Source organism: Odontomachus brunneus, unplaced genomic scaffold (genome assembly GCF_010583005.1).
Source record: "Odontomachus brunneus isolate Ranch 3 - 2012 unplaced genomic scaffold, Obru_v1 Obru_scaffold_196, whole genome shotgun sequence".
NCBI classification, from domain to species: Eukaryota; Metazoa; Arthropoda; class Insecta; order Hymenoptera; family Formicidae; genus Odontomachus; species Odontomachus brunneus.
Window position 1 is genome coordinate 373197 of NW_022639646.1, and position 11958 is coordinate 385154.

Below are 11958 nucleotides of genomic sequence, written 5' to 3' on the forward strand. Positions count from 1 at the left end.
AAGCAAAAATTGTTTGCTTTTTCACGTAGAATAAAATGCCGTAATAAAAAATATGTATTTCTATTTAAAAAAGCAAAGTTGACCTTGTCCTGACCTTGGCGACGTCATCTTAGGTCAAATAGCTACTGTCATTAAATGCGACTTTTTAAGCCTTACAACTTCTATTCGAAACATTTTTCTCTAAAATGCTCCCCCGCCGAGTTATTTTGCCGTTCTGGTACTTTTTGGACACTCTGTATATATATATATATATATATATATATATATATCTCTCTTATTATTTCTTATTATATCTCTATATATTATCTCTTTATTTCAAATATATAGTCTTATATTTTATATCAATATATTTTTCCAATATAAATTCGTTCAAAGTAACACTAGAGAGTTTTGTTTCTATTCAGTAATCTTTTTTTTATATACAGTGGCGTAACCAGAAAAAGTTTTGGGGAGACTGTATTTTTATTTTTGACAAGCAAAAAAAGGTTATACGAAAAAATTTTTCTCACACTTTGCGTAACCCAGAAAATTAATTTTCAGGGAGGAGTCATAGCCTTCTCAGCTTCCCCTGGTTACGCCATTGCTTATATATTATCAAACAAGTTTTTCTCATGCTTCCTATATGTGATAATGGACAAAATTTAAAACTACATTTCTATACAGTAATTTAGTCCAACTAAAAACTTTTAAAATATAAGAGTTGTGGTAATTTTGTTTTCCCTTCAGGTCAATCCAGGTTTAATAAGATTGAGGAAATATTCATTACTTGTTTTGAGAAAACATGCAAACAATATATTCTGTACAGCAAGATGTATTTCTTTTAATGGAGCAATGATTTTTTTGATAAACGTCAGATAAACCTGCCACCATCTTATGATCAATTCTGATAAGCCTTCTTTCTTTCTCATATGGTAAAATCAAAATTGAAGAATAATATCGTCATAAACATTTTATATGCATTAAAAATTGTTCTCACTTAAAAATTGTTTACAATTATGTCCTCTGTGTAGGTGCTTGTATCCAAAATGGAGACAACATCTTTAAAACTACTTTTCATTATTACCATGATGTTTCCTGCTGCTAATCATGCTACTTGGGAAGATTTTATGAAGCACTTGCACACTTGCGGGCAAACGTCTGCCGATCAAGTGGCACCAATATCACATGATGTTACCCTTAAAATAAAACCGGAGAGAAACATTCTGTCAGGCAAAACCGATATCACTATACAAGTAAAATTACTTACGACGAATATAAGTTTGCATGCACACAATTTGGAAATTGATATGGCGTGCACAATGATTATGAAACCTGGTACAGAGCCGGAATGTCGTGAAGAGAATGCCGCATCTAAACTATTGAGAATTACATATTGTTCCGAAAATGGGATTACGACCCTGATCTTTACCGATTACATACTCCCTGGGCGGTATATCTTACATATAGAACATTTTTTTCTTATGGATAATAATGAAAACAAGATCATTTATCCATACACTTGGAATAATGAATCTAGGTAAGTTAACAGGGAAATATTATGAGTGCACAATTGCAAACAACATTGTTTGCTATTGACGAAAGTCTATTCACAACATTTCAGTCGCTAATCTGGAGAAAAATGCTTTTCATATAATCGCAAGGGTTTATTAAAAAATTTTAACTTTTTCTAATTTCTCTAACAAATTTTCACATGTTTCGTATAGATTCCAAAGTATTTCTTAGATATCCCGACGAGAATTAAACATTTCATTGATCTATATGTTGCTCAGCTCTCTCGAAACGAATCTTTTTTTCCGTATACATCATAACGAAAGATAAGGGAAGAAACTTACGGAATACGGACATATCCAGATTGCTTTGGAATATTTCATGAGTGTAGAACGCAAGACGATTCTAAAAATTACAAAGATAATATAAAAAATTATTTTTCACCAGAGATGCGCTGAAATTTTTGTATAACGTTTATATAATATAAGATATGGTGATATATATTTTTAATGTAAGATATTTTTCTATGCCATCTTTATGAAAGTACATCAATCAGTCATGTAACTAGTTTACAACTACAGACTTCTATATACCACTAGACTGCTAACTCTCTACGATCAGCCTGTAGAAAAGTGAGAAAATATTTTAACGTAGTGTGAGCAGTTGCAGCCAACTTTGTTAAGGCAAAATTTAGTATGTGAAAACATAAATTGCCTTAACAAAGATAGCCGTCACTTTTTGCCTCAGCTGTAACTAGGGAGTTGACAGTTAATAGTATAAAGAAATCTGTGGTTATAACACGGTTAAAAAATTTACCCTATCTAAGATTCCTTTTTCAAATGCGATAGGTGGATCGTCACAAACTTATATTCATCAAACGCGGTACGAAGACTATTTCCAAGCTGGGAAACGACAACAAAACAAAGCTTCCATATGAAAATGAATTATGATAAATCATATATAGCTTACTTGAATATACATAATACACCTACAGAGCATTCATATAATAAAGGAAACACTCAAACTACGCTATTTTCAAACGTTTACCAAACTTCTATTAATTCTCTCTCGTTTATGTTTATCGATAAACGTGATTTGATGATAAATACCAACTACGACATGAACCTTCTGCAGCAAGAATCGAATGTGACAGCAACACTTAAATACATGCAAATATTTACACTTCAGACTATCTTACATTTCAAACGGGTCATAAAAATCACTTTGTCTGAAGTCATAAATGAAATTAACTATGTCGTACTCCCAATTTGCCCAATGAAGTCTGCGGGACGATTTGGACTAATTGCTTACAGGTATGCAAGACAAACTGTAACACATATTTTTATAAAAAATTTGTATGTACAAGAAATACAAGAAGCGTAATCGTGAGTGTTTATTTGACAAAACATACAAATCGCCTTTTCTCTATGTAATCGATGTTTCTCGACTTCATTATTTGTTTTTGCATATGCTTAAAACGCAGACGTTGATACTATGATAAGATGCTGTCACTAATAAAATTATCATTAAAGAAATTTTTATCAAAACAGCTTTTTCCAATTTACAGGGAAAAAGATGTTACGTACAAGAAAGGAGTAGATTTTCCTGGAAAAATGATTGATATTGCGAAGTTGGTATCATATGAAATGTCACGTCAATTGTTCATCAGTGTAATGAACTCGCATTTGAACATTGAAGACAAGTGGTTCGATGAGATACTTGCGTCCTTCTACAGTTTTTATATTGTAGAAAAGGTTATTTTAACAAATAAGAACTACTAAAATGCAAGAGAATTTGCTTCAACTGTTAAAACGCAATGTTGAGCCTGTAATAATAGTTAAGCGCTCATAAGCGCAACATAAATAGTCACGCAGTGCTTATTTATTTTATTATTTCTCTCATATCTCCCAGCATATAATAAAATCTGTTATTTTTAGATATGGTTAACAGAACAAATGATGGAGCTGTTCGTAGTCCAAAATCTACAGACTGCATTAGATAGTGACATTTATTTAGAGCTCAAACCTATTATACATAAATCTAAGAGCGATTATGGAATTGATGGTTTACTTTATCCTTTGCTGTATCACAAGAAAGGTGAGCGAGAGACTTAATAAATGCAATTAGGTTAATTAATTATTCTAAATTATCTAAATTTTATATGCATTACGGTTTGAATTATTGTAGCATTCGCCCTAATTCGTATGTTAGTCTATTTGTTCACTCCGCAAGAGTTTGATGAGATCATTAAGAGATATGTACAATCACGGTGAGTTTATTTATGGTAATATTCTAAATATACACTTTTATTCTCATATACTTTCTTACATTTATATTATATATGTATTTTTATTGCTTTTTAATTAAAAATTTTATGTTACTTGAAATTGCGTATTCAGCTTTTGTATCATTAGTAAAGTACCTTACGCAAATTTATCTCCTTGTTAATAATTCGGGACATGTTAAGAAAAGAAAATATACATCTAATTTTTTATCAAATAATTAGCTGATCCATTTGCACAAGCTTTTTCATTATGTTATGTTACATACATAGTTACATACATAGTTATATTATGTATACATTTACGATTGACTGAATTAAGCATTACCACGTTTCTTCTTTGAAGAGAGACAGTATTAATATTAAAAATTTATCTTTTCATTATTATTGTTTCGGCAGCAATGTGAATTTCTGGACAATTGTTGAGGAAGTATATCCTGAAATATACAGTAAAAGATTGCGTGCAATAAAAGAAATAATGAACTCATGTTTAACGGAAGCACACCACCCAGAAATGCACATTATTCGTAACTATAGTGACGAAACAGCGACGTTGCAATGCAACACTGCAACATTTTCTAAAAACATCTCCAATTTTAAGATACCCTTTACTTACTTATCCTTTACCTTTACGCCAGATATGCAATTACATGATGCTGTTTTTTGGTGTGAGGGAAATGAGACCAAATCTATTAGTTTTCTTGACTCAAATAATTTTCTTTTATTCAACAAGGAACAATTCGGTAAGCTAGACTAATAAGCTTATAATATTTCGTGTTTCATTCTGTGACAGGTTAACGATATGTATAAATTCGTATGTTTCTGCATATTTTCTTTAAAATAATTAGAGCTTCGTTATTAACTCTACTAAATAGTAGGATTTGCGGAATAGTACATAAGAGGTTCTGGGTTATATATTGACTATACATACTATATGTGCAAGTACATAACTTACGGGAAAAATTATGTGATATACGTTATAACATAAAGTATCATTTATTTTCTAAGATAGTTACGGAAATATCTACAAAATTATTGGTTTCAATAATTTTTTACTCGAACTCTGTTAATTTTACTGAAAAATAGCAAGAGATAAAAATTGTCTACTTGCTTCCCATAGAACTCTGAGATTTTTTCAGAATTTTTTATTAATTTTTTAGTATTGCATTTCCTTGCATTTTCTTGAAATACTAACAAATTAATTTAAAAATTTTGGAAAAATTCTCAGAGCTCTACCAGAAGAAAACAAATAATTTTTATCTTACTATTTTTCCGTAAAATTTTCAAAATATTCGGCTGGATAAATTAAAATGGCCCACCCTATATATGTATATGAAAATATTGTAAAATTTTTCTCCGCAGCAAGTATATCATAAACAGTTAATTTCCTATTAAAAATTGACAGACTGTAAATTTTGTAATTTGATAAAAAGTACAATGATATCGTTCAAAATCACTTCTTGATATACAAATTCCAAAATATCTTATATAGTTAATTACTTTTACAACAGGTTACTATCGAGTTAATTACGATAGCCGGAATTGGTTACTACTTGCTACTCACTTACAGTCTGCCGCCTTTACATCCATACCAGTTCTCAATCGAGCACAGATTGTCAATGATGCGTTTTACTTTACAACAGTTGGGAAAATGGATTCTCGAATCTTCTTCAAACTTATAAAGTTTCTAAATAACGAGATTAGTTACATAGTATGGTATCCAATGTTTAATATTTTCTCGTATATATCAGCTTTCTTAAAACTTCCAATAGGCGATTCGACGAAGGTGAGGAAAAACCAATTTAGCACTAGATTTACGGGATAATTTGACGGTTATCCAGAGAAATAGGTATACGACATAGAGAATCTTAAAATTGAAAGTCTGAGAAATAAATGAATAATTTGGATATATTCGTATAATTTCATTAAAAGTCGACAAAAATTACTAGAAAATAATAGTAATAGTTTCTGTAATTTTGCTTGTGAAGTCCGAAACCCGTCATGTTGACGGGTCCCGTAAATCTAGTGTTAACGAATACTTTTTAGTTGCTACTTTATACTCTCAGTTGTCGCAAAATGACGAGAAATCAAGCAAGAATGTAGCAAATTGACTTGCAAATTTAAACACAGATATTTTGAACTTATCTGCTATAATATTTATTCCCTAAATATCTTGGAGTAAAAAGTGATATCAAATAATGTCGAGATAATAGTGAAAATATTGCAGCTCGCAATAACTAAATAAATAAAAGAGTGAACACTTTACTGAAAGTCAGATAGGATTTGGATTTGTGATGAATAAACGTATTAATCGATGGAGTTAATATTTTTCACTGACAGTGGAAAGTTTCGGATCCATTCCACAATTTCAAGTGAAAATATTCACCACATAAATATAAAACTCAACAACTCAGAATAGAGTGTGAATTCCTATAGAATTCACTTTATAGGAATGAAAAGTAACTCGAATTTGAGTGACTCAACTATTACTTGATTTGCGAGCAAAATTTCACTCCAAGATATTAAGTGAGTTCAATGTTATGTAAAATTCATGTTACGTAACGGATTCCAGACAAACTTCCAGATTATATTGAATTCAGTTCTTCGTAAAGTGGGATACGAAGAACGTGAAACCGATAATACAATGACGATGCCGTTAAGATTATTAGCAATAAAGTGGGCTTGCGAATTTGGCAACAAAGAATGCAGAAATGCCGTTGCTGAAAAATTGATCGCGAATATATATAATAGTGAACAGAACATGTAAATATTTTTTAAAATTGCTATTTGTATGTTTCTAATAATATTTAATATGTTATATCTCGTAACATGATTGATGAATTGTATGATAGAAGAATGAAATGAAAGGTTAATTTTTTGTTACAAATGCTTATTTCTTTTAATGTATATCGTAGATTCGCGCAGTGGACATACCGGATATGCTGTACCGGGAACCTAAATATGACTGTTTCGGAATTGATTTGGCAACAAGGCATTAGAGAGGAAAATATAAAAATTTTAGAACACTTGATGTGTATAGAAAATGAAAATATCTTAATATATTATTTGGAATTGATAACAAATATTACCTATGAGAACAATATATCAAAATTACCAATGGGAAGATTATATCGTTCTGTTATTAAGAAACATATCGAAAAGCAAAAAGTGCTAAATTTCTTTTTGGACAATTATTTCCAAATAATCGACAGGTATTTTTCTTCATGAAAAATATACTTTTTATCATCATTAAATGCAGTAATATCTATTTTGATTAAATGTAATGTATCATAATTTTATAGATTTCCCAACGAATTTGGTACCCACGATAATCTAACTCTAATAGGTGATATCGTTATGAATTCACATAGCGACATAGTATTCGGCAAGGTAAAATTTACAATTATGCCTCTGTTATTTATTTATTTAAGTAAGAGATATGTATATTAAGCTACATTAATTAATATAAAATATGAAAATATGCCGCGAATTATCGTTTTTATATTGGCCTTAGTGGATATTTACCCTATTACTGATGATCGACGTATATATATATAATATATTTTAGATAAACATGCGCATAACCAAGGAGTTTTTTGGTGATAAACTGCGGAGTAGCATTGAAAAACTTATTGGAATACGACGAAGTCAAATATCAAGTCAGCGAAGGAAGTTTAAAATGTTTTATGATTGATGTTTTATGGTGATATTAATAACCTAGTTGACATATAGTTTTTACCACTATTTCTAGAAATTATAATCTAGTGGGCTTTTTTATGTTGTATGTTATGTATATTATATGAAGAATATTTATAACATAAAGTTAATGTGTATTTTTTTGTAACTTATATCATGCAAGATCCGACAGAAGAAATAATAAAATATAAGAAAAAGCGAGAGTACTTAAAAAAAGACAAATGTATAAGTCTCCCGCGGAAAATATTATTTCTTTTCCCGCGCGTTGTAGGCGATTAATTAGGATAATCACAACGCGTTAGGTTATCGAACCGGCATTGGACGTTGAAGAAACGATATCTCTTGGCCCGTGGTGGAAATGACAACTAAAATCGTACTTTTATATTTCCGAATACACAAGCCCTTGTCGCTAATTTAATCGCAATTGCCGTGCTCTAAAGACTGTAGTAAAATAATCTATTAAGAGTAACATTTGGAATAAAAATCACGTTTACAAGTTACCTTACAAAAAGTAAATGTTAAACACTGTACAGCAGCTTATGATCAAGAACAAGAAATACACCAAGTACGAATTTTTCATGACTTAACTAATAAAACCAATTAGGTATATATTAGTTTCGATAAAATACAACATTTGATATGTGAGATATAGAGGTATGTCGTTTTAGGAGGCCTATGTCGCTTTTGGCTACTTCTCTCTATATAACCACATCAATAATTGTTATTGTCGTTAGTATGTGGTGATTCGTTATGCGTGCGTGAAGATAAGATATGACAATATCAGTTAATATTTTCTTTCTTCGGAAATAGAATCGAATACACCAAAGCAAGAAACATGTTCCCCACGGGTTTTATTATACAATAGATATTCTGAATAAAATACGCATACTCCCGGAAATATGAAATACGGAACAGACATGAAGACGTAGATTCTACATCCAGTATGAATAAATATTCACGTAATTATAAATTACACCGCCATGCAATTAGCTAAAAAAAAACATATATATATATATACATATATATATAACCAAATAATTACCTAATAAGTTTTTTTCATTCTTCCTATGTGTCATAACAGACTAAATTTAAAATTACATTTCTTTACAAGAATTGAGTTCATCTAACAACTTTCAACAGTACAGTAATCGTAATTTTGTTTTTCCTTGTGTTTAGTCCAGGCTTGATAAAATTAAGGAAATATTAATTATTTGTTCTGTCTGTGAGAAAAAAAATAAGATAGTTTACACATCATCAAGATGTGCCTCTTATAACGGACTCTTATCTTTAAATGTCAGGTAAACATATCTTCATCTTTCCATCCATTCTCTTAAATTTTCTTTCTTTCTCATATTATGAAATCAAAACTAAGAAATAATATCGTCACGAATATTTTAAATACATTAAAAAGTTTCTCAATTAATAGTTATGTCTTCTATGTAGATACTTAATTAATAAAACCAATTATGTTTATATTAGTTTCGATAAAATACAACATTTAATATGTGAGATATACAAATATGTCGCTTTAAGAGGCCTATGTCGCTTTTGGCTACTTCTCTCTATATAACGACATCAATAATTGTTATTGTCCTTAGTATGTGGTGATTCGTCATGCGCGCATGAAGGTAAGATATGACAATATTAGATAATACTTTTTTCTTCGGAAAGAAAAGCAATCGAATACATCAAAGCAAGAAACATGTTCCCCACGGATTTTATTATACAATAGATATTCTGAATAAATATAAAACAATACATATATATATATGTGAAAATTTCTTTTATTTTAATTCAAACATATAGTTTTATATTTTATTTCAATGTGTTCCCTTATAGAAATATCATACTAAGAATCATTGATAATTACTTATTATCCAGTATTTTTAATATTGAAAATAAGTAATTATCAATGATTCTTAGTATGATATTTCTGTAAGGGTTATTCCAATATAAATTCGCTCAAAGTAACATACTGGAGAATGCTTAGTTTTTATTCTGTAACATTATACAGGGTGTTCCCAAAAGGTGGTACCAAATTTTAGAGGTATGTAGTACTCGTTAAAACAAACCAAAAACTCTTAATAAACAGTATTCCGAAAACCTTTTATTTTTGAGTTATGAAGCATTTTGTTCTATGAAAAATAGAAAATAAATTAAATCTACAATAAATGTTTAATGTGCCTTCGGCTCATGTCAATACACATTTCGGCATGTTTCGTCATTGAAGATCAAAGAGTCCAGGTTTATTTCGTATTTGTTGACAACAGTTTCCAAGTCTCTTAGTCAGTTAATTCACGGACGCCGGTATGTGACCACCTAATTACGTAGGAATTGTATTCAACTTTGGATTGTGAACCGTGTAGTTTTGTGTTATCTGAAAAATGGCTAATTTTTACACAAATTCTGAAATGACGGATATTCATTTTATGTATGGCAGAGCAAAGGGCAATGCTTCAAAAGCAGCACGCTTGTATCATGCAACTTATCCGAATTGCCGACAGCTAAGTAGAAGAATGTTTAGCAAAATTGTGTGTTGACGGAGGACACATTGAACATTTATTGTAAATTTTAGTTATTTTCTATTTTTCCGAACAAAATGCTTCATAACTCAGAAATAAAAGGTTTTCGGAGTACTATTCATTAAGAGTTTTTAGTTTGTTTTAACGAGTACTACATACTCCTAAAATTTGGTACCACCTTTTGGGAACATCCTGTGTATATATATATATATATATATATATATATATATATATATATATATATATATATATATATATATATATAACCAAATAATTACCAAATAAGTTTTTTTCATTCTTCCTATGTGTCATAACTGACTAAATTTAAAATTTCTTTATAAAAATAGAGTCCATCTAACAACTTTCAACAGTACAGTAATCGTAATTTTGTTTTTCCTTGTGTTTAGTTCAGGCTTGATAAAATTAAGGAAATGTTAATTATTTGTTCTGTCTGTGAGAAAAGAAAATAAGTTAGTTTGCACATCATTAAGATGTGCCTCTTATAACGAACATTTATCTTTAAATGTCAGGTAAACATACCTTCATCTTTCCATCCATTCTCTTAAGTTTTCTTTCTTTCTCACATTATGAAATCAAAACTAAAAATAATATCATCACGAATATTTTAAATATATTAAAAAGTTTCTCAATTAATAGTTATGTCTTTTGTGTAGATACTTATATCCAAAATGGAGGCGACATCTTTAAAACTACTTTTCATTATTACCATGGCGTTTCCTGTTGCTAATCCCATCGCTTTGGAAGATTATGCAAATTGCTCAGTTCCTTTCGAGCAAATATCTACCAATGAAGTGGCGCCAATAAGACATGATGTTACACTTCAAATAAAACCGAAGGAAAGCATCTTGTTAGGCAAAACCGATATCACTATAAATATAAAAAAATCTACGACGAATATAACTCTGCATGGACATGATTTGGAAATAGACATGGCGTGCACAATGATTATAAGACCTGGTGCAAAGCCGAAGTGTCGTAAGGAGAATGCTCTACACATACTGTGGAAAGTAGTGTATTGTTCCGAAAATGAAACGATGAATCTGATCTTTATTGATAATATGTTCCCTGGGGAGTATATTTTACATATAGAACACTTCTCTCTTTTGAATAAAAATGAAAACGAGGTGATTTTTCCATACTCTGGGATAAATGAAGCTAGGTAAGCAATTAAATATTATGATAGTAGTGCACAATTGTAAACAACATTGTTTGTTATTGATAAAAGTCTATTCACAACATTTCAGCCACTAATCTAGAGAAAGGTATTTCATATAAACGCAAGGGCTTATTGAAAAATTTTCAATTTCTTTAATTTCTGTAAACAAATTTTCATACGTTTCGTATAAATTCTAACGTGTTTTTTAAATGCCTCCGCGCGTATTTGAAACATTCGTAGCATTGATCTGTATGTTGCTTAGCTTTCTCAAAACGAATATTTTTACGCATAAATCATAGCCAACAATAAGAGAAGAAACTTATGAAATCCGAATATATCCAGATTGTCTTGGAGTATTTCATACGTGCGGAATGTAAGAAGTTACGAAAAGTTACAAAGTTCCCTAGTAGAAATCTATGCAGTTTTAATCAGTTACTGTCTAATATTACAGTCTAGTATTTCATAGTTGTATCGAAAAACTGGAAAGGAACTGAATATAATTTTATTAAGTTTTATATCGCATACACATGTGCATGATAAAAATTACATTGTATAGAGACGATCTTAAAACTATGTAAAGAATAAGTGAACGCGTAGCAAAATATAAAGGAAGTTAGAGGAAATCTGGAATTTAACAAAACAACACGCTATAGCAGAAGTGACAAGTAAGATTAGAGTTGAAAATGAGCAAACGACAAATAGGCTATATATTAATGATATGGAATTGTATTGCAACAAAAACATATTAGACTATCTTAGAAAGCACCTTAGATTTCCTGTACAATTGTGGACAT

General features: G+C 30.1%; 2 protein-coding genes across 5 annotated transcripts in view; both read left to right on the plus strand.

Annotated features, from left to right (window-relative positions):
• LOC116851948 overlaps positions 1 to 7965 on the plus strand; it is a 17894-nt gene extending 9929 nt beyond the window's left edge. Inside the window, exons 13-24 of the mRNA XM_032831881.1 lie at positions 727 to 736; positions 1011 to 1516; positions 2337 to 2801; positions 3056 to 3242; positions 3426 to 3585; positions 3676 to 3757; positions 4169 to 4512; positions 5281 to 5555; positions 6342 to 6532; positions 6685 to 6981; positions 7072 to 7159; positions 7338 to 7965. Of these exons, the coding sequence (XP_032687772.1) occupies positions 727 to 736; positions 1011 to 1516; positions 2337 to 2801; positions 3056 to 3242; positions 3426 to 3585; positions 3676 to 3757; positions 4169 to 4512; positions 5281 to 5555; positions 6342 to 6532; positions 6685 to 6981; positions 7072 to 7159; positions 7338 to 7463 (2731 nt within the window). The 3' untranslated portion in view covers positions 7464 to 7965. The remainder of the gene's footprint in view (positions 1 to 726; positions 737 to 1010; positions 1517 to 2336; positions 2802 to 3055; positions 3243 to 3425; positions 3586 to 3675; positions 3758 to 4168; positions 4513 to 5280; positions 5556 to 6341; positions 6533 to 6684; positions 6982 to 7071; positions 7160 to 7337) is intronic.
• A 223-nt stretch (positions 7966 to 8188) lies between these two features.
• LOC116851909 (glutamyl aminopeptidase-like) overlaps positions 8189 to 11958 on the plus strand; it is an 11049-nt gene continuing 7279 nt past the window's right edge. The window contains exons 1-5 of one of the 4 annotated variants that reach the window (XM_032831830.1): positions 8189 to 8406; positions 8642 to 8763; positions 8945 to 9093; positions 10395 to 10517; positions 10662 to 11167. In XM_032831830.1, coding sequence (XP_032687721.1) covers positions 10677 to 11167 — 491 coding nt within the window. In that variant the 5' untranslated portion in view covers positions 8189 to 8406; positions 8642 to 8763; positions 8945 to 9093; positions 10395 to 10517; positions 10662 to 10676. Of the gene's footprint in view, positions 8407 to 8641; positions 8764 to 8944; positions 9094 to 9817; positions 10030 to 10394; positions 10518 to 10661; positions 11168 to 11958 lie in introns of those variants that run through there. The other 3 variants (XM_032831828.1, XM_032831831.1, XM_032831832.1) reach the window with 3 other exon arrangements.